General features: G+C 42.7%; 1 protein-coding gene across 2 annotated transcripts; it reads left to right on the top strand.

Moving 5' to 3' along the window:
• Nucleotides 1-1,991: 1,991 nt before the first annotated feature.
• On the top strand, nucleotides 1,992-17,885 carry PLP1 (proteolipid protein 1). Of its 2 annotated transcripts, none has more exons than XM_061409283.1 (7): nucleotides 1,992-2,175; nucleotides 10,813-10,999; nucleotides 12,517-12,778; nucleotides 13,852-14,020; nucleotides 14,457-14,530; nucleotides 15,280-15,345; nucleotides 16,618-17,885. In XM_061409283.1, the coding sequence occupies exons 1-7, from the start codon at nucleotides 2,172-2,174 to the stop codon at nucleotides 16,687-16,689; spliced, it is 834 nt and encodes a 277-aa protein (XP_061265267.1). In that variant the 5' UTR covers nucleotides 1,992-2,171; the 3' UTR covers nucleotides 16,690-17,885. The 2 variants fall into 2 exon arrangements, with proteins under 2 accessions (XP_061265267.1, XP_061265268.1); XM_061409284.1 differs by having other exon boundaries at nucleotides 2,001-2,175; nucleotides 12,517-12,673.
• Nucleotides 17,886-25,767: the final 7,882 nt, after the last annotated feature.

Genomic DNA, 25,767 nt, shown 5'->3' on the forward strand with positions numbered 1-25,767 from the left:
TCAGGAGCAAATCTTTTCTTCCCAATAGCTTAGCAGTCCCCAGGGCTGCTGGTAGGAGTCCGGGAACAGATTTGTGAGACGCCCAGGCTGAGTGATTTCCCTTGCATGTAGAAGTGTCTCACCTATTCAGGCTGTGAAAAACCATCTCCCTCATCATATCAATCAGATTGATGTTTGGACACAGCTCCTGCCATCTGAGAAGCGAAGGGCACGCATTTGGTGACTTCTTCTTTTTGGACCTCCTTCTCCTCCAGAGCCATTCTCTTGACAACATCCATCCAGAAGTTAATTGCTGGCACAGTCCCACAGCAGGCAGAGTCCATGGCTGGAGAACAGGGCTGGTGAGGTCAGAGATCCTGGGACCGTCTGCCATCAGTCGTATGACCTTAGTCTGGCCTGCTCCAGAAAACCACTATTATACGGTTCTGCCAAAGGAGCAGCATTTACAGGGATCCTTTCTTCTTGGGGCTGGTATAAGAGCAGAGGCTCTAAAGTTCTAGATTCTCTGCTCAACTATAGCAGGACTCAGGAACTTGGGGTACCCACAGGGGCATCTGCAGAAGACTCACCCATTTCCTAACAGCAGAGCCCAAGCCAGAAACGTGACCAAGGTCTCAACTCAAAGAGAAAACTGTAGGACACAATTTTGCCTCTCTCCCCTCATAGAAAGATTCTAGGCTCTGCTCAGTACCTCCTTCCTTTCCTTTCTTACCCCAAGGCAAAGCCATGGGGAAAATAAGGAAGGGAGGGCATACCTTACTTCCCTGGAGTTGTAGGGTAATCCTCCACTTATATGTCAACCAGTTTCCTCAAAGGCCATCCATGGGAGGATGCAGACCTCAAAGTCAAGAGAGTTGTGTCTTTCTGAGGCTCCTGAAGGGCTAGGGAACACAAACAAGCAGTTTGATAGACACTGGTTAAGATTCAGTTCTTTTAGAAAACCTTCCATACGTGAATCCCACCTAGTCCTGGGCACTCAAATACTTTCACAGTCTTTAGAAATAATAAATATTAGGTTTTGCATATTATTATTTCCTTGATTTGGCTATTTTTCATCATGCTTCTTTCTTTGAGGCAAGGACCATATTTCTTTCCCCTTCCCTCCACCCTCACTGACAACCATGGCTTTACCTCAACCCACTCCTTGCCTCTCATCACCCTGGATACAGCTCTCTCATGATACTCTATTCTCAGGGTGGGGTATTGACTACCTATTTCCCAGACTGTGTTCTTCTGTCAAAGTCAGTTACCTTCCATGGAAATCACCCACATCCCCATCTCTCACGTTTCCTTTAGTGTGTTCTGTGAACCTGCACAGCATGTCTTCTTGCCCCCTCCCTGGATCTCCGTTACTCTGTCTATAAAATGATTACAATTCTAGCTTTCTCCAGCTTGGTCAAAATCTGTTCGAGGAATCAACAGCTTGTGTTTTGTCCTCATTCAGTTAAAACCAAGAAGGATTTGGAGGAAATTATTTTTAAAAGCCAATTTTTTTCTCTATTGTGTTTCTAAAACTGGAATGGGAGGAATTGGGAGAAGTGCTCATTTTCTAAAGAGTGGTGGGGGAGGGTAAAGGTGGGTAGGGTCAAGGGCAGCTAGGTGTGAGGGGTGGTGTTGGGGCAGAGTTAGAAGGACTAGGAGATCACATCTAGGGTTTTGACCCTGACTGCCTCACCAGGGCTACCACCTTCATGGCCTCCGACACTTATGCTGCCACATCTCATACCAAAATAGACCCAAGGATCAGTTGGAGGCTTGCAGGACCTCTTTCTTTTATTTCCACCCCCAAACCACATTTCCAGATGTCTCTGCAGCAAAGCAAAATTCCACATAGGCAAGCCTTAGGGGAGGAGGGAAAGAAAAAAAGAAAAAGAGACAATTGGCACTGAAAAGCAGAAAGAGAAGATGGAGGTCTTAGAGAAGGGAGTATCCTGAGGAGGTGGGGACAAGGGGAGGAGAAGGGGAGGAGGAGAGGAGGAGGAAAGTGGGCCTGTCCCTTTAAGGGGGTTGGCTGTCAATCAGAAAGCCCTTTTCATTGCAGGAGAAGAGGACAAAGATACTCAGAGAGAAAAAGTAAAGGACCGAAGAAGGAGACTGGAGAGACCAGGATCCTTCCAGCTGAACAAACAGACTAGCCAGCCGGCTACCGTTGGAGTCAGAGTCCCAAAGACATGGGTGAGTTTCAAAAACTTTAGATTGGAAGATTCAAGCCAGAGCATAGGAATTTGCAAGAACTTTGGGGTTCAGAGTTTCTAATGGTTGAAATGAATTGTGTTCTGGCACTTGTTTTCTTTTTCATTCCTTAGCACGCAATTAGATTAACTCCTTCTCTGCTGTACTGAGAATGATGCTTTATTGCCAAAGAACTCCAGCAACACATGGAGAGTCCCACAGGTCCTTGGAGAGAGTGTCTGGAGGGCTGGATGTGGTCATGTGTCCTCCTACCCCCTTCCTTCCCTCTGCCTTCTCTTTCCCCCTGGTCCCCATGTACTGGTAATGGCCTGGTCAGCTGACATCCTTGGTTCTGCTGGAGGCAACTAATGTTGGCTGGCTCTCAGCTGTACAAAATGACTGCTTGCTTGAAACAAAATTTGGACCCTGTGGGGCATCAGAATGAAATTGGGTGACATGGATTCAGGCTTCGTCATGGCTGAGGAGGCCAATCTCAAGTTCAGGAAATGAAAATAAAGTCCTCAATGGCTTTACCATAAGGAAGAGATATGGGTACTGCTGTGTGTGTGTGCGCGCATGCACCCGTTTGGGTGACCATATCTAGTAAATATTACAGTCTTAGCCTTCCTGAGGGCATGACTCAGATTCTAAATCCCTGCTATGACAAGGAGGCTACTGGGACCTTAGGGCTCTTGCTGACTTGGTTGAGTCCTGAGGGCATCTCCGTAGAGAGAAGCTACATGGTCTGGTCTCCTGTAGTGTCCACTCAGTGTGAGATGTACAGAGCACAAGGATTTTTGTCCATACAGGAGGCCACAGAAACATGTAGACATTGCTCACATTTGGCAAAACAAGAGCAACAGCTTGAATGTGTCCTAAATGAAATGAGAATCAACTGTCCTGTGCGTTCACCATCAAATGTATTACCCAGAAGGTTCCAAAAGCATCTACGGAGATGGGTTTTCAATTATATTAGGCTAGTGTCAGTTTTTAGGTTGTTTCATCCTGAAACACTGAAAGAGCTCTTGAGGCATGTATTCAGGCAAGATAATTAAGAAGGCATGAGCACTGGACTAGAAGTGAACATAATGAGGTTCAAATCCCAGATCTGCTACTTATGAACTTCGTGACATTGGGTAGGTTGCTATGAATTATTACGTCATCATCTCAAAAATAGGGATAATGATAATTGCTTTGTCTACTTTCAGAGTTATAAAAATAAAAAAATAATATGTGGGAGTACTTTGAAAATGGGCAAACTCTATAATGGTTATAAATAATAATAATACTAATTATTATACAATGATGCATGTACAGGCTGTCTCTTATTCTTCCTGAAATGATTGAGCTTTCTTTGCATGTACTTGGTGCACTTGGGTAAGAATTGTCCAGTTGAGTGGGGCCAGATGAGAGGTGAATATTGCAAGAACTCAATTCCTGTCCTAGGTAATGTCAAGAACCTTACCTGAAGTCAGGGCAGCTGATTGGGTAGGTTGTGAATGAAAAACAGAGAGGGAGTAAGGAAGAATGCTGAATATTACTTCCTCAGGGAGTAAATGCCCTGAGGAAAAGGCAGGAAAAATCAGGTGACCGTAGGGACATTTTCCTGTTACAGAGGCGGATGATTTCCTCCAGGGAAGATTATTGCAGATGAGGGCACAGTCGAAGCTGTATATGGGATCTCTTATTCTGAGGGTGAGCCATACTTGGGCTAGGTGCACATGATGGAGTGGCCATTATGTTTTCAGTTATGCAATAGCAAAGTACTGATATTTCAAATACTTTGTAAGTAATAGACCATCTCTAGCAAGGTACTGGACTGCTACTGCTTCTGACAGGGAGTGTGTTGCTGTTTAACTACTGCACTAGACAAATTATATCATAGAATCTGGGATTGGACTGGAAGGAACTTTAGAAGCTGTCTGAGCTAATTCTCAGTGCAGAATTCCCTTCTCCAATGTTCCTACAGCTTCTTCTTCATCATCCCCAGGAACAGGAAGCTCACTACCTCCACCACAGAGAATCAAGTAAGAGGAACAGGGAATTCTGTAGTGTTCACACAAGAGATTTACAAGGGACATGATAGTTCATTAAACCTCTTCCTGATTTGGGAGAGGGATGTTCCAAATGAGTCTTTCGGATAACAATGGAACTGGAAAAGAGCCAAAGAGCAGTAGCTGATTATTCTCTGCTTAGCAACACAATGGCATTACTGAACAGCAAAATATTGGCTCTTGCAAAGCCTGATGTCTGAGAACAGTGGCTGTTACCCTGGTAACCAGACTATGATGCCTCCCTCCAAAGGTGGCTGTTTGCTGAGCAGTGTAGTTTTGGCTGGCTCACAGTGTGAGTGCAGCCCAGGCAAAAAGTGTGAAGGCAGAGCAGGGGTCCAGGTTTTTACAAAATGCCTGAAGACTAACTGAATCCCATCATGATGGCAAGAAGTCTGCAAGAGTGCCAGGAGCTAAAAAGAAAGCAGATGAAACCAGCACATTTACATACTTTTCCTAGAGACACTGACTAAAACTGACTAAAACGATCATATGTACCCTTCCCCACCCCACTCCTCACCTCGGCCCGGCAGAGCCAGAGGAGCACCAGGCAGATTGGAAGGTCTGCTCTGCTTCAAGGGCCTTTTGCCCTGGGTTTCTTCTAGGAAAGCCAGAAATTTACTCAATAACCTGACAACTAGAACTACGCTCTCAAATCTCTCTGAGTAGTAAGTAGACCCAAGAAACCCTTGAGAAATGGGTAGGAGGGAAAATACAGTCTCCAAACCCATGAAAGCAGAACCCTAGCCAATGGCATCTTTTCCCCTTGTTGTGTGTTACCTTGAAGCCTTGAAAACCATCCCCAGGGTTCTTGGTGTTTAAAGAAAGCAACAGTAGAAATGCCCTCCTTGCCCACAGAACTTCAGGTCCAGAAAACTTCAAGTTAGGGCAGTAAACTGATTGGGAAAGATAACAGCAGCCTTGGCAGGTGAATAGAGTACCTTTCCTTTCCCTTCCCACTGTCAGGGCTTGCCCAGTGTCAAAGTCTCATCAAAAACCCCTTGGTTATTTTAAAATGGTCCTAAAGGTGATCACTCAGCTCTGCACTGGCCTCTGAGCTTTCTGCCAGGCCAGGCTCTGGAAAGGAGTCAGTGACATCCCAAGGAAGAGAACAAGGTTCCCTAGATCAGCTTCACACCGCAACCAAGGGAAGAGCAGGAATTGGTGGGAGACTGGGCTAAGGAAGGAAGTATGGAAACTCTTGTCTCTCAGTTTACTGCCAGTTGCTTCTCTTTCATTTTCCCAGAAGTGGGCAAAGTGAGGACAACATGTCAGGGAGAGAGTTTAACAATCCAGTCTCTACCCAGCCTCCCAATGTTTGGGTACAAGTTGGCATACATCAATGCACGTGTGCACCCATGCATGTGTGCATGTGTGAGTGTGTGTGTTTGGGGGAGGAGTAGGGAATATAGGAAACAAAGTGGTCCAGGTGCTGTTGCCATGGTAATAATAATATCTTTTCAAAGAGGAGGCTGCGTTTCATTTTTATTTAATTATGTCTGCATGACTTGACTATCTAGCAAGCTTGGATTTTCATGCCTCAGTGGCTACAGAGCCCCTTTCCAGCACTTGAACATGGTATAAGTGCTGATTTCACGTAGGAAAGACAAGATTACAAGCAGGGCTTTGTCTGATTTGGATAAAGCCAGAAGCAAAAGTCTTTGTCTCTGGCACCTCCTGATGATTGTTGTTTTACTCCTAGAACCCACCCATTCATCCCCATCCATTCCTGGTACCAGTCACGGCTGCTCTAGCATCTTGGCCCTGTCAACTGCGATAGGTCCTGATCAAGTGAGCCTCTGTTCATGGGGTGAGGTTAAGGGGTGGGTTCTGGGAGGAGGGTAAAACTGTAGCTCAGATTAGAGACTTAGAGAGATGGGGCCAGTTTTTCACTCAATGAGCCTGCCTGTTGTTTAGCTCTATTGTATAGGGTTCTTCTATCTCTCCCTTTGTCAGCTGGATTCAAGGGACAGGCTGGGATTTGTGCAAGGCACAATTGGTCTCTTTCTATCATCCCTTTTGATCAAAGACCTTCCTTTCCTCCCTTTGATGCGTTCCCAGATTCAAACTGAATTTCCATCATGGAGCTTGTCCTTGAGGCATGCCCAGGGCATGGGAAAGGAGGGAGGGCTTGGGAGCTCTTGGCTCCTGCTTAAAGAGACAGCATCAGAATCAACCCAGTACAACCCAGTATCTATTTCTGGATAGACAGAAATATGGACGAGAGTCACAGCAGTCCTGTTGATCCTTGTCAGATTCCTGTGAAGAGCATTAATGAGAAGGACTTGAAGTTCTATCACAGATTGATTAGTTTTGGGAGTTCACAGATACATCTAGCCAACACTGAATATTTCCCCTTTGCTTACATTTTGCCCACAGGGCTTGGTTATACACATTTTAATACTAGATTGTAGGTAGCTTTGGTCTTTGATTTGCCGATATGCTTGTTCTCCCCAAGACTGAAAGGTTTCTGAAGGAAGGGACTAGGCCTTATAGTTCCCTTTTGTTTCCCACAGTATCTAGGTTATTGCCATATGCTTAATAATTGTACTGAATTCAATGAATGGAAAGGAAAACCCTGGGGAAGGTCATTATTTTTCTGTATGATCTCTCATCAAAGTCAGGTGGTTTAGGGACTTCCCTGGCAGTCCAGTGGTTAAGACTTTGCCTTCCAATGCAGGGGGCACAAGTTCAATTCCTGGTCAGGGAGCTAAGATTCCACATCCCTAAGAGCCAAAATCTCCAAGAAAACATAAAATAGAAGCAATATATTATAACCAATTCAGTAACGACTTTAAAAATGATCTATATAAGAATCTTTAGAAAAGGTCAGGTGGTTTAATTCAATTCAGTTGCATTGGGTAATATTATTGCTATATAGTTCTTTTCTGCCAACTCCACCATGTTGCAGTCAATACTTAGCCTGGAAATATAAGAATGTTTCCTGAGAGGCCAAGGAGGTTCTACAGAATCCCTCATGGCCTTCCTGAATCAAACCGGTAACTTTTCAACCATGAAGTCTTCTGAAATGGAGACCCTTTGGCTTTAGGTTATTGTTCACACAACCCCAAATTAAAGGGAACCCAATGAACCTTCCTCAGAATGTTTTGATTGTAAACTCCTTTGATGACACAATTTCTTGCATGTTCTGAGTTTTTCCCAGTTGGAATCCAAAATTTGATTTTTTGCTCGGGCTGACTGGTGGAGATTCTTCACTTCTGCTGAACTTAAATGCCCTCAGAACAAACATTTCATTTCAATGTGAGGAGATGGACATCTTATGCTGATATTGTTGAACTATTTATAGCTGAAGAGTGATAGATATACTCAGGACCATTTAATTTCAGCTCCACGTTAGAGATTCATTAAAGCCTAGGTCTTTCTTGTACCTTGCTTCGAGTGACAGTAAAGCAGAAATGGGGGTGCTAAGTTATTTGAGCTCTAAGAAAATGGAGGAAAAATGGATTGAAGAAGAAAGAATATCAGTGGATGATTCAGAGTTGCTCCCAAGGCTTAGCCCTTTATCACCCAGTAAGAACACTATATATGATACTCTCTGGTTATTTGGATGATACAGGGATCAGATGGACTAACGAGGCTTTCCCCCTGATCTTTACAACCCTGGAGGGGGCATCAGCTGAAACTTAGACTGGAATTCTGTTTCGTTAGCAAGAGTTCAAGTTTTTTCATTCCTGATCTCACCTGCACCACCATTTTAGCCCTTTCCAGGATAAAAAAGGTGGGGTGAGTCAGTGGGCACAGGATGGTCACTTGCTTGGGAGGATGGTTCTCCTTACTTTGGGCTAAACAAACAGTTCTTCCATTGTTCCCTGGGTCTGACCCCCTTTCCACCCCCAGGCCTGGAGGCCCCTGCAGAATACCAATGAGGATCCTGAGATCTCAGGGAAAAAACAAGGCTTCTTTGTCCAGGAGAGCTATGGAGGGTTCTGTCCAAGCCCTGACCCTGTGCTGGGGAGAGAGGGAACAGTGGGGTCATGCACCTTCCCCTCCCTCCACCCCCAGGCTTCAGAGACCTTCTTCAGTAGAAGATTCTAAGAGTTTGGGAGTGGGGAAGATTTGGATAGGCAGAGAAGGAAAATGGCAGCACTGTTTATTTCCAAGCTCCTTTTCTTGACTTACAAGATGCATCTAGTATCTTGACCTGTTAAGAAAGAGGAAGATCGATATCTGAATGTTTCCTGAGAACAATAATCAATTTCAAGTGCTGTGTTTTTCTCTCTGGTTTATATATGCGTTTATGTGCATGTTTGCATTCATGCATGTGCCCCCGCTCTGGCACAAATGTGTGCATGTGGGAACACACACACACACACTCACACCCCATGCACCAGCTCTAATGAGGCACTCTTACCAAGCACAATTCATACTAAGTAAACTCTGCCTCCACTTAGAGCAGCGAAGCTACAAACTGATTGCTTTCCATAGGGGCCAAGTTTTCCGACAGCAGGCCTTCAGTTCTTAGAGAAGGGAGGAAATGCAGTTCTGCTTCAAATGTTAGCTACTTATTTTGCTTGGCTTGGGCTTCTATGCCTAATCTCTGGGGTGACACACAAGAATTTTGAGGAAGAGGCTCTTTGAGCACCAAGGAAGGGCTATCATTTTAGGGGACAGTGGGTAAGAGGACTCACTCACGCTGTGGCCCTGAGAGCAGAGACAAATGCCTCTACCTCAGCTTTCTCAAGATAGAGAGAATTTGGTCCTTCAGAATCTGTTCACATGGACATAGTTCAGGCACATCACCAGATGGTCAAGCTCTAAGGGCTACAAAGAAACTGTACTAGTATTAAGAGAGTCAGACAAAGGATTTTCCTGGTCCCTGGCATTAAAAAAATGAGCTTTGGATAAAGTCCAAATCTAAAAGTCAATACAATGCATTTTATTTGTGTAAGGAGTTTCAGCATGCTTTCCCAAAATAGCAGCTTCTTGGCACATTTGCTATTTATTTGTGTGTGTATATGCACGCAAATAATTTTTATATGCATATAGTATATCAATCCTGAATATTCATTGGAAGGACTGATGCTGAAGCTCCAATACTTTGGCCACTTGATGCATAGAGATGACTCATTGGAAAAGACCCTGATGCTGGAAAACGTTAAGGGCAGAAGGAGAAGAAGATGACAGAGGACGAGATGGTTGGATGGCATCATCGACTCAATGGACATAGTCTGAGCAAACTCTGGGATATAGTGAAGGACAGAGAAGCCTGGCATGCTGCAGTCCATGGGGTCACAAAGAGTCGAACACAACAGTGACTGAAGAGCAACAATGCATATACTATATACAAAATAATTCATATATCATATCTATATGATATGTGAATAGATGGATAAAATTAGTGTATATATAACTTATTTTCTGAAGATTTTCATTTCTTTCACCTTTTGGGGTTGTGGGCAAGAGACTAGAAGGTGCCTTTCCCATCATCTACTGGATGTTTGTTGTTTCACTCCACATGACACCTTAGAGCTCAGGGCTTGTACTTGGGACACAGCTACTCTCAGAACCTGTGACTTCTTATGTGCCCTTCCTGTTTCTCAGCAACACTTGCATGGGCCTGGGGTACCAGATCTGTGGAATTTCAGAGTCTCAGCATTTTAAGACACCTGTATTCCCAGGCCCTAGTGTGTTTTGTCACGCCAGAAAGACATTTCATGCTTTGTTGACTTTGTATAACGTGTCTTTGTAGTTGTTTTGACAGAACTCCAGGGTAGGACTAAGGGTGGGGACATTGGCCAAACTGTATCATAGGGGGACAAGTCAACCACGCAAAGTGTCCCAAAAGCATTCAGCCTGTATGTTTACTACTGCGAGTAATAGTCATCCTCCCATGAACATCTCCTGTCCTCTGCCAGTTCCCTCCTTTCTTTGGAGTGCTCTCCAGACATCCAGACTAAGAACAAAGCATTCTGTGCTGCAAATGCAATGTTCAGAAATACCCAGGAACATGCAATTTCAGTTTTCCCACCTGAAATGCTCTCTAAGGGTCAACTCTTGTCTGACAATATCAATATTTCTATGAAATTGGAAGGGCATTTACCCTTTGTAACCATTTACTAGGCTGCCTGAAACTGTTGGTTGAAAATGTCAGGTCTACCTAGTTCATTCTCCTCCATAAACAAAAATGTCCCCATGGCAGAGTCTATGTCTTTTACATGTTCACACTCCATGTGACACCTAGCTCAATGCTGGACACATAGTAAGTACTCCATAAAAGTTGATAAATGGCAAAAACAAACAAATCAGAAGGATAAGAAAGGAGGGAATGAGAGCACCATCTTTCTAGTGGCCTACTTGAATACTGATTATTCAAAAACTCATGGACATTTTGGGAATTCAAGGCAAGGATTTATCTTCAAGAATGGAACAAAATATGGTTGGGGGGAGTCAGTCTCACATTCCAAAATTCTGAGGTTCTAGACTCTCCTGCTTTTGGTCTCTGAGGTGACCCCTCCTCCATCCCTGCATCCATGCATGTGAGCACAGGGCCTGGCTGGGCTGGCAGAGAGAGATGAGTGATGAACTATGTATTGTACATCCCTGACTGTTTGCCCTCCTTTTTCTTCAGGCTTATTAGAGTGCTGTGCAAGATGTCTCGTAGGGGCCCCCTTTGCTTCCCTGGTGGCCACTGGATTGTGTTTCTTTGGGGTGGCACTATTCTGTGGCTGTGGACATGAAGCACTCACTGGTACAGAAAAGCTAATTGAGACATATTTCTCCAAAAACTACCAGGACTATGAGTATCTTATCAATGTGTAAGTACCTACTCTCCCCCACCAATCCTGTCTATCTTCGAGACACAGAACTCATCAGTACCTTAGTGACTAGTAGGGGATTGGTGTGGAGCCAGACAGAATTCCTGGGTCTTCCTTCTTTTTTAAAAAACATTTTTTATTGGGGTATAGTTGCTTTACAGTGTTGTGTTAGTTTCTGCTGTACAACAAAGTGAATCAGCTATATGTATACACATAGCCCCTCCCTCTTGGACCTCCATCCTACCCTCACCTGCCATCCTACCCATCTAGGTCATCATAGAACACAGAGGTGAGCTCTCTGTGCTAATAGAACAGCTTCCCACTAGCTATCTATTTTACACATGGTAGTGTATATATAGTGAAAGTGAATATATATATATATATAGGGCTTCCCAGGTGGTGTTAGTGGTAAAGAACCTGCCTGCCAAGCTTCTTGGTTGGGAAGGTCCTGGGTTGGGAAGGTCCCCTGGAGTAGGGTGTGGCTACCCACTCCAGTATTCCTGCCTAGAGAATCCCCATGGACAGAGGAGCCTGGCGGGCTATGGTCCATAGTGTCGAAAAGAGCTGGACATGACTGAAGCGACTTAGCACACACAGTGTATATATATGTCAATCCCAATCTCCCAATTTATCCACCCCCCACTCTCTGCCCACACATGTGTTCTGTACATTTATGTCTCTATTCCTGCCCCGCATATAGGTTCATCTGTACCATTTTTTCTAGATTCCACATACACACATTGATATGTGTGCAGATTCCACCTATAGCACATCTGAAGCCCTAAATGAAGGGGAAGTGCCACATTCAGGGGAGGAGGTCTGCCTGCCTGCCACCTCACTCCTACCACACCCACTCCACCCCTGCCCTTGCTTTGTCTCACATGTTCTCATTTCTGCTAGGTAGGGTTAACATGGACTGAGTTGGAGCCTCTGCAGTGGTCCATATAGAGAACTTGCGGGAGGCAGACTGATGAGACAAGAGTGGGGCTGCTGCTCTCGTTTCACCATACCACTTGAGTGTGCTCCAGCCCAATACTAAGCCTCTCCTGTTTCTAGAGCAAGTTAGGCTCTACTTCCTTCATCCGTCTTCCTTTTTACTTAGCTCCTCTCTCCTCTTTTCTCTGATGGAGCATCTCTGAAGGGTCAGGCCAAGGAAAGTAGGGTCCCAGTTCTTCAGGTCACAGGGTAAGACAAATGTGGGGGAGGAGCATCTTCTTTTACTTCAATAAGTGTTGCTCAGTCGTGCCCGACTCTTTGTGACCCTATGGACTGTAGCCCGCCAGGCTCCTCTGTCCATGGGATTCTCCAGGCAAGAATACTGGAGTGGGTTGCCATTCCCTTCTCCAGTTACCTCAATAAGTACAAGGTAGAAGCCTAGAGGAAGAACCTAGTGATTCCCCTAAAGCATCCCTAGCCTTGTTTAGGAGCCTACTCAGGAGTCCAACTGACTTATGCAGCAAGGGAACCGGGTCCTCCATGCATAAGATTTTCTGGCTTTGTGTTATCTGTTAACACAGGATCCATGCTTTCCAGTATGTCATCTATGGAACTGCCTCTTTCTTCTTCCTTTATGGGGCCCTCCTGCTGGCCGAGGGCTTCTACACCACCGGCGCAGTCAGGCAGATCTTTGGCGACTACAAGACCACCATCTGCGGCAAGGGCCTGAGTGCAACGGTAACAGGGGGCCAGAAGGGGAGGGGTTCCAGAGGCCAACATCAAGCTCATTCTTTGGAGCGGGTGTGTCATTGTTTGGGAAAATGGCTAGGACATCCCGACAAGGTGATCATCCTCAGGATTTTGTGGCAATAACAAGGGGTGGGGGACAACTGGGCATGAGTCTGTGGCCTCATCCCCACCCAAGGCTGGGTCCTCTCTAGGGGCCTGGCTTCTGAGTGAGGACCTGATGGCTACGGCCAAATGAGGTCAGGAAGAACGTGGTGCCCAGCTGGCTTAGCCTCGCTTTTCAAAAGGTCCCTAGAAAATTTCATCTCAAAAGGGAAAGCCTGAGTTCTGTGGGGTGCTTCATACAATCAGACCATTTCTAAGCCATCTACTGGTACCTCTTTGATCCCTTCCTAGCTGGGACCACAACAACAGTAGATCTGACTGCCTAAGAATTTAAAATGTTACTCAGTGGATTGAGATGTAGGTTCCTGATCTGAGAGGGAGGGTGGATCATAGAAATTAAGTAATTGACTCCGAGATGGAATCCATACTATTCTGGGATCCTACATTGTTGAAGGTCCCAGAGGGAACTAGCATAGATCTGCATGTTTAAGGCCTTATCTGTCAGAGGGCTATTATGCTTCTAGTGAGGTACACATTGGTTTCCAGCCTCTAGAGTTAAAGACCATTTGGGGGCTGAACATCTGGGGGTTGTGCTGTTATCTTTTGTGGCTAGTAGTTGGCTTAGAAAGGTTTTTGGATTGGAAATTGAAATCTCTGATTGGCTTTGTTCAATAACTAGGGATCCAAAGTCCTTTGACAAGGGGCATTTTTTAAGCTCAGCCTAAGGCATTTAAATGGCACGACTTTCTTTCAAGATCTCTTTTGATTTCTTCACACCTTATCTGTCCAAACAATCTCCCGAAACCTTTCTAACCCAGGGGTCCTCCTCACTCCAACCCCCACCCATTCTCCCCCTCCCCGTCATTACTTGGGGCCAATTCTCTAGTAGATAAGATACTGCCAATGACATTTGGCAGAGGTGCCCCGCTTACTAATTGTATTTGGTGGAGATCCCTGAAATCTGGTTTCATGTCTGGCACATGCCATTCCAGGATCTCTTTGTTTACATTTCAATATCTGCAGGCTGACACTGATTTCTAACCACTCCATGTCAATTGTTTTAGTTTGTGGGCATCACCTATGCCCTGACCGTTGTGTGGCTCCTGGTGTTTGCCTGCTCTGCTGTGCCTGTATACATTTATTTCAACACCTGGACCACCTGCCAGTCTATTGCTGCCCCCAGCAAGACCTCTGCAAGTATAGGCACTCTCTGTGCTGATGCCAGAATGTATGGTGAGTTAGGGTGGCTTGGCTCTCCTACTCCCTATAGAAGCGTGATATATTTGGTTCTTAGGCTAAGGAGGGTGGTAATTATGGGGAGAAATAAGAAGTATGGATGCTCGTTAATCCCTCTCCACTGAAACCAGAGAGATTTCTTCCCTGAGAAGGGAAACCACTTGTTGGAAGTGGTGGGAGTTTTCTTGGCTGTTTGCACTGCTTTCTCTTAGTTGACTGCTGTTCTGAAACCAGAAGCAGCCCATTTCAATAACAAACAGAAAAATTTTCAACTGTTCAATACTACCTCTATTTTTTGAGTAAATCTTTAGAAAAGAAAATCCTGATAATTAGTAGGACCCAACTTTTCAGCCAGGATGATTAAAGATGAAAGTTCCCCAGGTAACCCCACAGCTCTGTGAAGTTTACCTTGTGATATTTGTCTCTTACTTAGGTGTTCTCCCATGGAATGCTTTCCCTGGCAAGGTGTGTGGCTCCAACCTTCTGTCCATCTGCAAAACAGCTGAGGTGAGTGAGCCATTGGGTTATTTTACAATGAAATGGCCCAAACTGTAACATTTCTATCCATCTTGGATTTGAAGGACTACAGTTTCTCTTTGCTGGGTTTTGAGTTAGCAGATTGCCTTCTATGAAATATCGCCTGAGCCAGTGAGCGTATACTTGGTAAAATATCTAGTTTCCTAAAAACAGCAGATAAAACCTTCCATTCTAAGGCTTACTCTCTTAAAAGAGAAATTTGTAGATTTAGGTAAAGATTGAGCTTAATGGCAAAACCCCTCAAGTGAACATTTTTATTCTTAAAAACCTTATCAAGGAAATGAGTTGTGCACAGATATTCATGATTTTATAACACACATTTCGTTTGGAACTTCTCAATCTCATTTAAAAAGAAAGTACATTTGAAAAAGGAAAACACTGTATTGAAAATGGATACTATGCACAAATGCAGCAGGGGAATAAAAGGAAGGAAGAAGGCAGTAAACTATTTCTTTGAAAGCAAAATGTTTTGGGATCCCAGGCACAACCGTGGGGAACCAGTTGATTATTTGGGAGGACTATGTTATTTTATGAGTATTCTGTGTTCTGGGTGCTATGGGTACACGGAAGAATGGGAGGCCTATAGATGTGACAAGTTAGTTAGAGATGCCAAATTAACACACAAAAAAATCAACACCTTCTGAAAGTTGCGCTTCACAATCTACAGCACAGCTTAGTTTTGCAGTTGCAAGACCCAGTTCTTCTGCATTTTCTTACAGTTCCAAATGACCTTCCATCTGTTTATTGCTGCGTTTGTGGGGGCTGCAGCCACACTGGTGTCCCTGGTGAGTTGTCTTTGAATGATCTTGGCAAATAAATGGTCCTGGGATAGCTTGGAGACAGCTATACTGAAAGGTAAAAAGATAGATTCCTTCTAAACTTGAAATGCTGGAGAGAAGCTCCTGGGCAGAGATGGCAGAGTATAGAGACTATGTCTTTCTACTTTGGGTTGGCAAGGAAGAAAAATTTCAAAAATGAGATAGGAACAAGCAAAGTGATATGAGGGAAGAGGAGGAAAGAGATTCGTGGTCAAGAAATAAGATATTGGGACTTCCTTGGTGGTGCAGTGGCTAAGATTCTGAGCTCCCAACACAAGGGACCTGGGTTTGATCCCTGATCAGGGAACTAGATACCACATGCCACGGCTAAGAGTTCGCATGCTGTTCCTAAAGATTCTACAGGCTGCAACAAAGATCAAAGATCCCATTTACTGCAACTAAGACCCGGCACAGCCAAATATACACATACATACATACATAATTTTAAAAAGAATGATAAGATATCGCATTTACAGAGCATGTGACATTGCCAAGTGCTTTGCAGTCAGAAATTATCATTAATTCTTAACACATCCTGGTCAGATCAGTGACAAGAACACTGAAACCTTACTAAACGTGATTTTTTGTGGCCTGGAATTCTATACACTATAAATAGGAATCCATCTTGGATGCCTTCCAAGGGATTTAGTTACTCTCCTGAAAATACTGGAAGGACCTCTTAACACTATTAGAATTGTTATTATTGATGGTGTCGCGGCACAGTGTCAATGTCATGCCTTCATTATTAAGAACACGGGGTACTGAATAAGTGTTAATCTCCTCAGGATCAGCTTGCAGCACTCCTGGCTTCCACCACTGAGGGTTTTCTCCAGAGTTGAGTTGTTCCTCATCTTGTGAAATAAATGGCTGTATTAAGTGGGAGAAAGCTGTGCTGCACAGTGGGGCTATGCCTCTACAGGAAGTCTAGGTCACTCAGACATACAGATATGATGATGGCAGAGCCCAGGTAGTGTTCACTTCCCTGAGGAAAACTCAGTGCTGGGCAGAGCAGGGGTGTAGAAAAAATCCTTGTCAAGTTGATTCTCTGGGCCTGTCTCATGGAGGACTTCTAGTCAAGTATACAGGGCAAAAGCCTGAATGTGTTCCTTTGTGCAGAATATTTTTTTCTTTATTTACCTGTGATTTTATTTCTACCCTTCCTCATTCCCAAAAGGATTGGAAGAGAGAGAGAGCTGCCTTTTCTACTCTCACTAGTCTTCTCTCTTCTCTTCCCTACAGCTCACCTTCATGATTGCTGCCACTTACAACTTTGCCGTCCTGAAACTCATGGGCCGAGGCACCAAGTTCTGATCTCCTGTAGAAATTTCCCTTTCTCTAATAGCGAGGCTCTAACCACACAGCCTACAGTGCTGCGTCTCCCATGTTAACTCTTTGCCTTTGCCACTGACTGGCCCTCTTCTTACTTGACGAGTGTAACAAGAAAGGAGAGTCTCACAGTGATTAATGTCTCTGCGGACTCTCCCCTCTTACGTACCTCTTTTAGTCATTTTGCTTCATAGCTGGTTCCTGCTAGAAATGGGAAATGCTTAAAGATGGTGACTCCCCAACTGCAAGTCACAAAGAAGTGGAGGCTCTCATTCAATTTTCAAGCATCTCCCGAGGACCAGGAAGTGTTTTCTTCTCAAAGGGCACTTCCACTGATGAAAACAAAGTGGAAAGAAAGATGTTCAGGTAGAGAGAAGGGAGGCACCTGTCCCTGTTGCCATCTTGGGAGCCAAATATATTCTCTTTGGTGTACAAAACCGAGAACTCACTCCAGTCTCCCTAGTACCACTGAAGAGAGAAGAAAAAAAAAGAATGCCAGCAAAACAATAAGAGCATTTGCCCAAATCTACCTATTGCAGCTGGGAGAAGGGGGTCAAAGCAAGGATCTTTCTCCCATAGAAAGAGAGCACTGACCCCGATGGCGATGGACTATTTAAGCCCTAACTCAGCCAACCTTACTTATAGCATAAGGGAGCATAGTGTTTGTGTAGACAAAGGGGGCGCTTGGCCTTATACCTCGTTAGAGAAGAGAAACAGGGTGTAGTCAGCATCTTCTTACTCCCTTCTCCCTGATAACAGCTACCATGACAACTCTGTGGTTTCCAAGGAGCTGAGGATAGAGAGAAACTAGTTCATATGAAAAATAGACTGGCCTAAGGAGCAGCAGTCGCTAGTGGCTAACAGTGTAAACTGGGCCAGCCCTCTGGTAGACACAGGATAGATAACTTTTTGGATAGCATGTTTTTTTCTGTTAATTAGTTGTGTACTTTGGCCTCTGTCATATCTTCACAATGGTGCTCTTTTCATGGGGTATTAGCCATTCAGTCATAGCAGGTGATTTGAAGATCTTGATTTGTTTCAGAATGATGCACATTTCGTATTTTCCAGCTTGTCTATCACTTGTTTGGGGTTGTACCAGAAAGGTCTGGAGAATGATTCTTTGATTATGATTCTCTAACAAATGAAAATTGGACATTAAACAACACAAATGATATGTAAAATTGGCTAGTTCTTGCATCTGTTGGGATTTTTGACCAATGATTCCGTTCTTTGCAGAAACAGATTTGGTGAATTCGAATCTCAGTTTGAGTAACATATCTGATTGTTCTTTCTAGGTGGTGGGAGATAATTTGATTTAGTAATGTTACCTTGGTGTGTTAAAGAGTTAGTTTTAACATACAAGTTATTCTCTCCTGGTGCAGATCAAATAACTAAATGCACCAGCCATTAGCTATTCTGTTGGTGAGGTTCCATGGAAAAGGAAAGGGGGAAAGAGTTTGAAACTCAAATAGCTCCCAGGTTTCAGTCTTCCCTTTTTATGTTTGGGTTTTAATGTTGGGTTAAAAAACAAAAAGCTGATTGGTCTTTATTCAGGGAAAGATTTTACGGGTATGACTGTAGGCGGCTCTTTTGATGTAAAGAGTGGTTTTGCTTTCTCCCCCAAAGTGATTTCAACAACATTTAAGGAGATGTAAAATCGTTACCAAAAAAACACTTGATATTTGTTTTCAGCGAAGTATACAATATAAGCTTCCAGGCTGCATATAGGGAGAAGATGGAAAAGGTTCTGTAAGAAACCAATCAAGATCAAGGAAAGTGAAGTAATCCATACCTTGTGTTTTGTTTTGATTTAATAATATAACAAATAACCAACCCTTCCCCAAAAACTTTCTATGTATACATACACACATATACACATATGAACAGAGTTAATCAACTGAAAGTGTTTCCTTCATTTCTGATATAGAATTTCAATTTTAACACACATAAAGGATAAACTTTTAGAAACTTATCTTACAAAATGTATTTTATAAAATTAAAGAAAATAAAATTAAGAATGTTCTCAATCAAACAACTGTGTCTTTGAATTGAATTGTTCTGTTTGACTCCACAATAGCAGTTCAACTAATTGTACCTTTATTGTGCTTTGTTCAAGGAGCTTATTTATTTTTCAGGTCATCCCAAGTCATTCTCACAATAATTTTATGAAATAAAGAGTAAATAAATCACTTCTGTTTTTATAGTTGGAGACACTAAGAAATAGAGGCAAGGTAAATTACCACAAATAACCAGTATATATCTGGGCTTGGGCTAGCACTCAACTCAGGTCTTGATACTAATTCATTGCATTTTAGGGTTTCTTTTCACTTAGAAATTGGGTTTCAGAGTGCTGTACAAATTCAGAGTCAAATATGACATGGGCTTTTATATGATATGACAATGGGCTTCCCTTGTGGTTCAGCTGGTAAAGAATCCACCTGCAATGTGGGAGACCTGGGTTCGATCTCTGGGTTGGGAAGATCCCCTGTAGAAGGGAAAGGCTACCCACTCCAGTATTCTGGCCTGGAGAATTCCGTGGAGCTGTACAGTCCATGGGGTTGCAAAGAGTCAGACATGACTGAGTGACTTTCACTTTTATGTGACAATAGTGCCCCAGCCCTGGTGTGTATAGGATTCAGTTATTGTTAACTTTTCCTTGAATTGTTTGTATATTCCAATAATGAACGCTTAGTGCTTCAGGCGCGAATAATGCTTAGTTTTATATGAGAAGTACTGGGTGAAAGGTTTAATGTATGGGCAGAACAGATATAGTAAAGGCAGTGTAAATGTAAACAATCTGTGGCAGGGCAGTATTAAGCTAATTAGCAGCACATGCTATCCCAATGCCCCACTCACTAGCCCACTTAGGACACAGCATCCAATCCCTGTCAAAACCCTAGGCTATGATTTGGCACTCTAACGACCAGCCTAAAGAGATGGCAAGGAGCATCATCAGAGAGAAAAGAGAGTCTAGCTTGGGGGCAACAAGATATTCATCAGTTAAGGAGCTCTGTACAAAAGTAGTTTCAATGTAATCTCCTGGTTTCTGCTTCACTGCAATTAATATTCTGCAAGCAAGGCTAGTTGGATGACTTTAAGACAAAAAGAATAAAAATATGAAAAGGACTTATTTTTAGACACTGGCAAACAAGGACAGAGCACCATATTTTGGAAAACTGATTCAGGGTGCTATAAAGTGAATGTATTTTTGCCTCAGAACAGTGGAAAGCCAGTTCCCAAGAAAGCTGTGTTCTCCATCTGCCCTTATTTGGCTCTGCCCTCTGGGACCCATCTATAGATCGAGTTTTCATGCTCTCAGAAGCTGAGAGCACATCCAGTCTATCAACTGAGTGCATTGTTCTTAGCTCTCCCACACACCACAAACCTCCTTTCTCTGAACTGAAAGAGTTCTCTTTGTGCCTAGATCAGCCAAAGATCAAGATGCAGCAGTATAAACAAGAAACATTTTCTTACAGCGTCAATTGTATTGCTTTTCACATCTCCAGGGTCAGTACTGAGTGCAGTTATGCAGGGTGTGGAAGCTGTGGGTTTGGCCCAGAGCAACATTCATTCATTCACTAATTCAGTCTACAAATATTAATTGGGCCCTTATAAGCTTTGTGCTAAATCCTAGGAATTTCAGGTTTGGGGGTGATGTGAGTAGAAAGGGGATAAAGATATGATCTCAAAGATCTCAGTCAGCCTCAACCATAGTGGAGAAATCTCCCAGGGTGGAGCATGGGAGCAGTGGAGGCAGGGAGCATGCAAGAAGCCGTCTGACTGGCTGACTGCAGTGGGCATGTGAATTCTCCTTTCAGTATGTGGGAGAGGTCGAGGTTAAGGGCCATGACTTCACGTGGCTCTGGTTTTCTAGGGCCCTGATAAAAACAAAACTTCAATTTAGAGCCCTGACAACATGTGACTTGCTCTCTGTGTCACCCTGCTCCTGGCCTCACATGTGACAGTATTTATGCACACACTGTCACAATGAGTGTGTGTGCTTCCACCCACTCAGTCATCTGGGGAGTCAGAGGGCACACACATCAGAATTTACGTAAACACAGGCTATTCTGCCTGACTTTTTTTCCTTCCAGGCCAAATCTGAGAAGCCATGCATGGGTAATATGAGACACATGATACTTCTCTCTTTGATTTTTCATATTGAGAGCACAGACAGCGTGTCTATTTTGACATTCATGTCTAGCTTGATGAATATTAAGTAACAGAGGGAATAAATAGCCATTCTTACATTAAAAAATCAATACTTGGCCTTTTCCTACATAGATAAACAGGTAAGGAATTCAAGTCAATATCTATAAACTGGGAAGATTTTCCTTGTCCGATTTGAAACAAGCAATCGTACTTTTCCCAATTTTTATTGTCCTGGAAAGTTTGGTGTCTATGTGTTCCAGCTCTCGAACTCTTGAATTGATCAACTTTATTCCAAAGGAAAGAAAATTAAGATAGAGTTATGAGCATTTTCCACATAACGAAATAATCAAAGGAAATCCAACCTTAACATGGTTCAAACCTTCGACAAATGTTCAACGAATTCCCTGTGCCAAGTGCCGTGCTAGTTGCTGGTAATATAGCTGTGACTAAAACAGACACAGTCTCTGCCCTCAGAGATCTCAACTAAAGGGAAAAAAGTTAAGGAGGGAGACAAGTAATGTGGTAAAGAATGAGAGTAACATCCTGAGACAGAAAAAGGTGGGGAAAAAGAGAAATTTGTACAGTCCCTTGAGAAACGGAGTCAAGTAAATGAAGACGGAGGCATACGAGTCTGTGCCTAGAGAAAGGCCTGACATACTATGGTATTAGGGTCAAAAGATGTTAATGCATTTCTAATGTATTGTCCATCAACATAAACAGTAAACCTCCAGCTCTGGGCTCTGAAGGAACTATATTAATTGATACTCCAATCTATTATGTGAAGGTCTAACTTTCAAACATGAAAAGGGAAAAACAGCAAAGCTGGGTTCTGATGGTTATAAGAGAGTTGATACTTTAAAATTTATAGGTGTCTCAAATTTTTAAAAATATTTTTTTCTGATTAAGTTCTTTAAAAAAATTTAAAAGTATAGTTGAAGTACAGTGATATTTTATATAAGTTGTTGTTCAGTTGTTAAGTCGTGTCTCACTCTGCGACCCTGTGGACTGCAGCACACCAGGCTTCCTCGTCCTTCACTATCACCGGGAGTTTGCTCAAACTCATGTCCACTGAGTCAATGATGCCATCCAACCATCTCATTCTCTGTCATTCCCTTCTCCTCCTGCTCTCAATTTTTCCCAGTATCAGGGTCTTTTCCATGAGTCAGCTCTTTGCATCAGGTGGCCAAAGTATTGGAGTTTCAGCTGCAGCAAGAGTCCTTCCAATAAATATTCAGGGTTGATTTCCTTTAGGATTGACTGGTTTGATCTCCTTGCAGCCCAAAGGATTCTCAAGAGTCTTCTCCAGCACCACAATTTGAAAGCAATAATTCTTCGGCACTCAGCTTTCTTTATGGTCCAACTCTCACATCCATACATGACTACTGGAAAAACCATAGTTTTGACTTTTGACCTTTGTTCTCAAGGTGATGTCTCTGCATTTTAATACACTGTCTAGGTTTGTCATAGCTTTTCTTCCAGGGAGCAAGCATCTCTTAATTTCATGGCTTTACTTACCGTCCACAGTGATTTTGGGGCCCAGGAAAATAAAATCTGTCTCTGCCTTCACTTTCCCCCCTTCTATTTGCCATGAAATGATGGGACCAGATGCCATGATCTTAGTTTTTTCTGATGTTGAGCTTCAAGCCAGCTTTTTCACTTTCCTCTTTCACCCTCATCAAGAGACACTTTAGCTCTTCTTCACTTGCTGCCATTAGAGTGGTATCATCTTCATATCTGAGGTTGTTGATATTTTTCCTGGCAATCCTGATTCCAGCTTTTGATTCACCCAGCCCAGCCTTTCACATGATGTACTCTGCATGTAAGTTAAATAGGCAGGGTGACAATATACAGCCTTGTCATACTCCTTTCCCAACTTTGAACCAGTCAGTTGTTCCATATCTGGTTCTACCTATTGCTTCTTGACCCATATACAGGTTTGTCCAGAGACAGGTAAGGTGGTCTGGTACTCCCATCTGTTTAAGAATCTTCCACAGTTTGTTGTGATCCACACAGTCAAATTCTTTAGCATAGTCAATGAAGCAGAAGTAGATGTTTTTCTGGGACTCCTTTGCTATCTGCATGATCTAATGAATGTTATTCATTTGATCTCTGGTTCCTCTGCCTGTTTAAAACTCAGGTGACTCAGTGGTAAAGAATCAGCCTGTCAAGCTGAGGATGCAGGTTCAAGCTCTAGGTCAGGATGATACCCTGGAGCAAGCAGGAAATGGCAACCCACCCCAGTATTCTTGCCTGGGAAATCCCATGGACAGAGGAACCTGGCAGGCTACAGTCCTTGGGGTCACAAAGAGTCGGACACCACTTAGTGACTAAAACAACAATTGTGAAAGTTACAGGTGTGTAATATAGTTGTTCACAATTTTTAAAGGTAATAGTCCATTTACAGTTATTACAAAATATTGGCTATATTCCTTGTGGTGTACAATATATCCTTGTAGATTATTTTGTACAGAATAATTTGTACCACTTAATTCCCTACCCCTATATTGCCCCTTGGAGAAGGCAATGGCACCCCACTCCAGTACTCTTGCCTGGAAAATCTCATGGGCGGAGGAGCCTGGTGGGCTGCAGTCCACGGGGTCGCTAAGAGTCAGACATGACTGAGCGACTTCACTTTCACTTTTCACTTTCATGCATTGGAGAAGGAAATGGCAACCCCCTTCAGTGTTCTTGCCTGGAGAATCCCAGGGACGGGGGAGCCTGGTGGGCTGCCGTCTATGGGGTCACACAGAGTTGGACACGACTGAAGCGACTTAGCAGCAGCAGCAGCATATTGCCCCTTCCCTTTCTCTCTCCCACTTGAAACCACTTGTTTGTTACTTGTATCTGTGAGTCTACTTCTTTTTTGTTATATTCACTAGTTTGTTGTATTTTTTCAGATCAGATCAGGCCAGTCGCTCAGTCATGTCCGACTCTTTGCGACCCCATGAATTGCAGCAGGCCAGGCCTCTCTGTCCATCACCAACTCCCGGAGTTCACTGAGACTCACGTCCATCGAGTCAGTGATGTCATACAGTATTTGTCTCTCTGACTCATTTCACTTATGATAATGCCTTCAGAGTCTATCCATGTTGCTGCAAATAACAAAATTTTGTTTTTATGACTGAGTAGTATTTCACTCCACATCTTCTTTAGTCATTTATCTGTTGATGGACGCTTAGGTTGTTTCTATATCTTGTTAATTGTAAAAAATTAACTATGTTTACATGAAAATTTTGGTACATGTGTCTTTTCAAGTTAGTGTTTTTGGTTTTTTTTCCAGGTATGTACCCAGGAGTGGAATTTCTGGGTCATATGGTAGCTCTATTTTTAGGTTTTTGATAAACCTCCATACTGTTTTCCACCATGGCTGCACCAATTTACATTCCCACCAACAGTGTAAGAAGGTTCTCTTTGTTCCACATCCTTGCTAGGTAGCTCTCATCTTATTTGATGATTTGAGCTTACATCTAGAGCAACTTAAAAGAGAAGAAAAATGTGGCTCTGGCAGTCAAAACCCTCTTTCATGCCTTTAGATGTGCTAGTTATGAATTTGTTGAAATCTTATTTGATTTAAAATGTGAAATCAGCTAACAGTAACGAAAAAATGCTGACAGAAACATAAGCATTCTCCTATGTGTGTGCTCATTCACTCAGTAGTATCAGACTCTTTTCGACCCCATGGGCTGTAGCCCATCAGGCTCCTCTGTCCATGGGATTTCCCAGGCAAGAATACTGGAGTGGGTTGCTATTTCCTCCTCCAGGGGATCTTCCTGACTCAGGAATCGAACTTGAGTCTCCTGCATTGCAGGCAGATTCTGGGAGCTAGTTAGAAATGTAGACCCTCAGGCCCTGCCCTAGAATTACTGAATCAGATGCCACAATTTAACAAGATCTTAGAGAACATTTTTCTGTATGTAATTATGTAAAAATGCATTAAAATGTATAATATACTTATCTTAAAAAATTAATGTGATATTTGTGCACTGCCTTACTAATATATGCATTATAAAGCATGTAAAACAGAACATTTAAAATGTGAATATGAAATATTTTGAAATAAAGTTTCTTTCATTTGATCACATATGTAAATTTATCTCTTATTTGAAACATTCCTATAAATATTTTAGTGAGAACAATGTGATTGAATATGTCTCATGAATTTTGTAATGATGGTTGAACATTTTGGAATATAGCAGTTTAAGGCTTCGCTCCAATGAATGTCATAGCTGGAAACAATGTCTAACTAAGATTCATAGATCTAAATGGCTGTGGTATGACATTACCTGTGCTCAGTAAATCATGTTACTAACTTTTCACTTATGCAAAGGTTTTTATTAAAATTTGGGTATTAAATTCCTATTCTCCCTAGCATCAATCAGTGGCTCTTGCAGAGTAAAATATTTTTACAAATCAGTTCAAGCTATTGCAGGCTGTTTTAGGCAAGTTTATAACATCTTGTTACATTTTTTTCACACAATTCTCAGCAACAAAATTACAAGAGGATAATAAAAAACACTCTCTGTGACCTATGCCTTTGAAAGACATTTCCTTTCTCACTCATTGTTAAAAAGACTTCTTTCCTTGACAGACAGACTGAGTGATGACATCAGTCAATCTTTATATTAGATATTAATGAGATAGTTTCTTTCTTTTTTAAGATTAAAAATTAATATAAATGCTAGTTCTGATGAATCATATTTCAATCTCATAGAGTACACACATCCCACATTAGATACAATACTGTGTAGCAGTTTTTCCAAACCATGTTGAGTATGAAAATCTCTTGCTTTAAGGTGAAAACTTTTCTCAGGTATGACCATGATAGTGGTCATATTTTACTATTAATTGGTTGAAAAAATATTTAAAATGTACTGTTAATTTGGTAATACTCTTTTTTATTAATGTAAAGAG

Source organism: Bos javanicus, chromosome X (genome assembly GCF_032452875.1).
Source record: "Bos javanicus breed banteng chromosome X, ARS-OSU_banteng_1.0, whole genome shotgun sequence".
Lineage (NCBI taxonomy): Eukaryota > Metazoa > Chordata > Mammalia > Artiodactyla > Bovidae > Bos > Bos javanicus.

Bases quoted from the DNA above. Each gene is read 5' to 3' on its own strand.
- PLP1 (XM_061409283.1), top strand. The intron at 14,021-14,456 runs GTGAGTTAGGGT...TCTCTTACTTAG, and splicing joins TGCTGATGCCAGAATGTATG to GTGTTCTCCCATGGAATGCT. The intron at 14,531-15,279 runs GTGAGTGAGCCA...ATTTTCTTACAG, and splicing joins CCATCTGCAAAACAGCTGAG to TTCCAAATGACCTTCCATCT.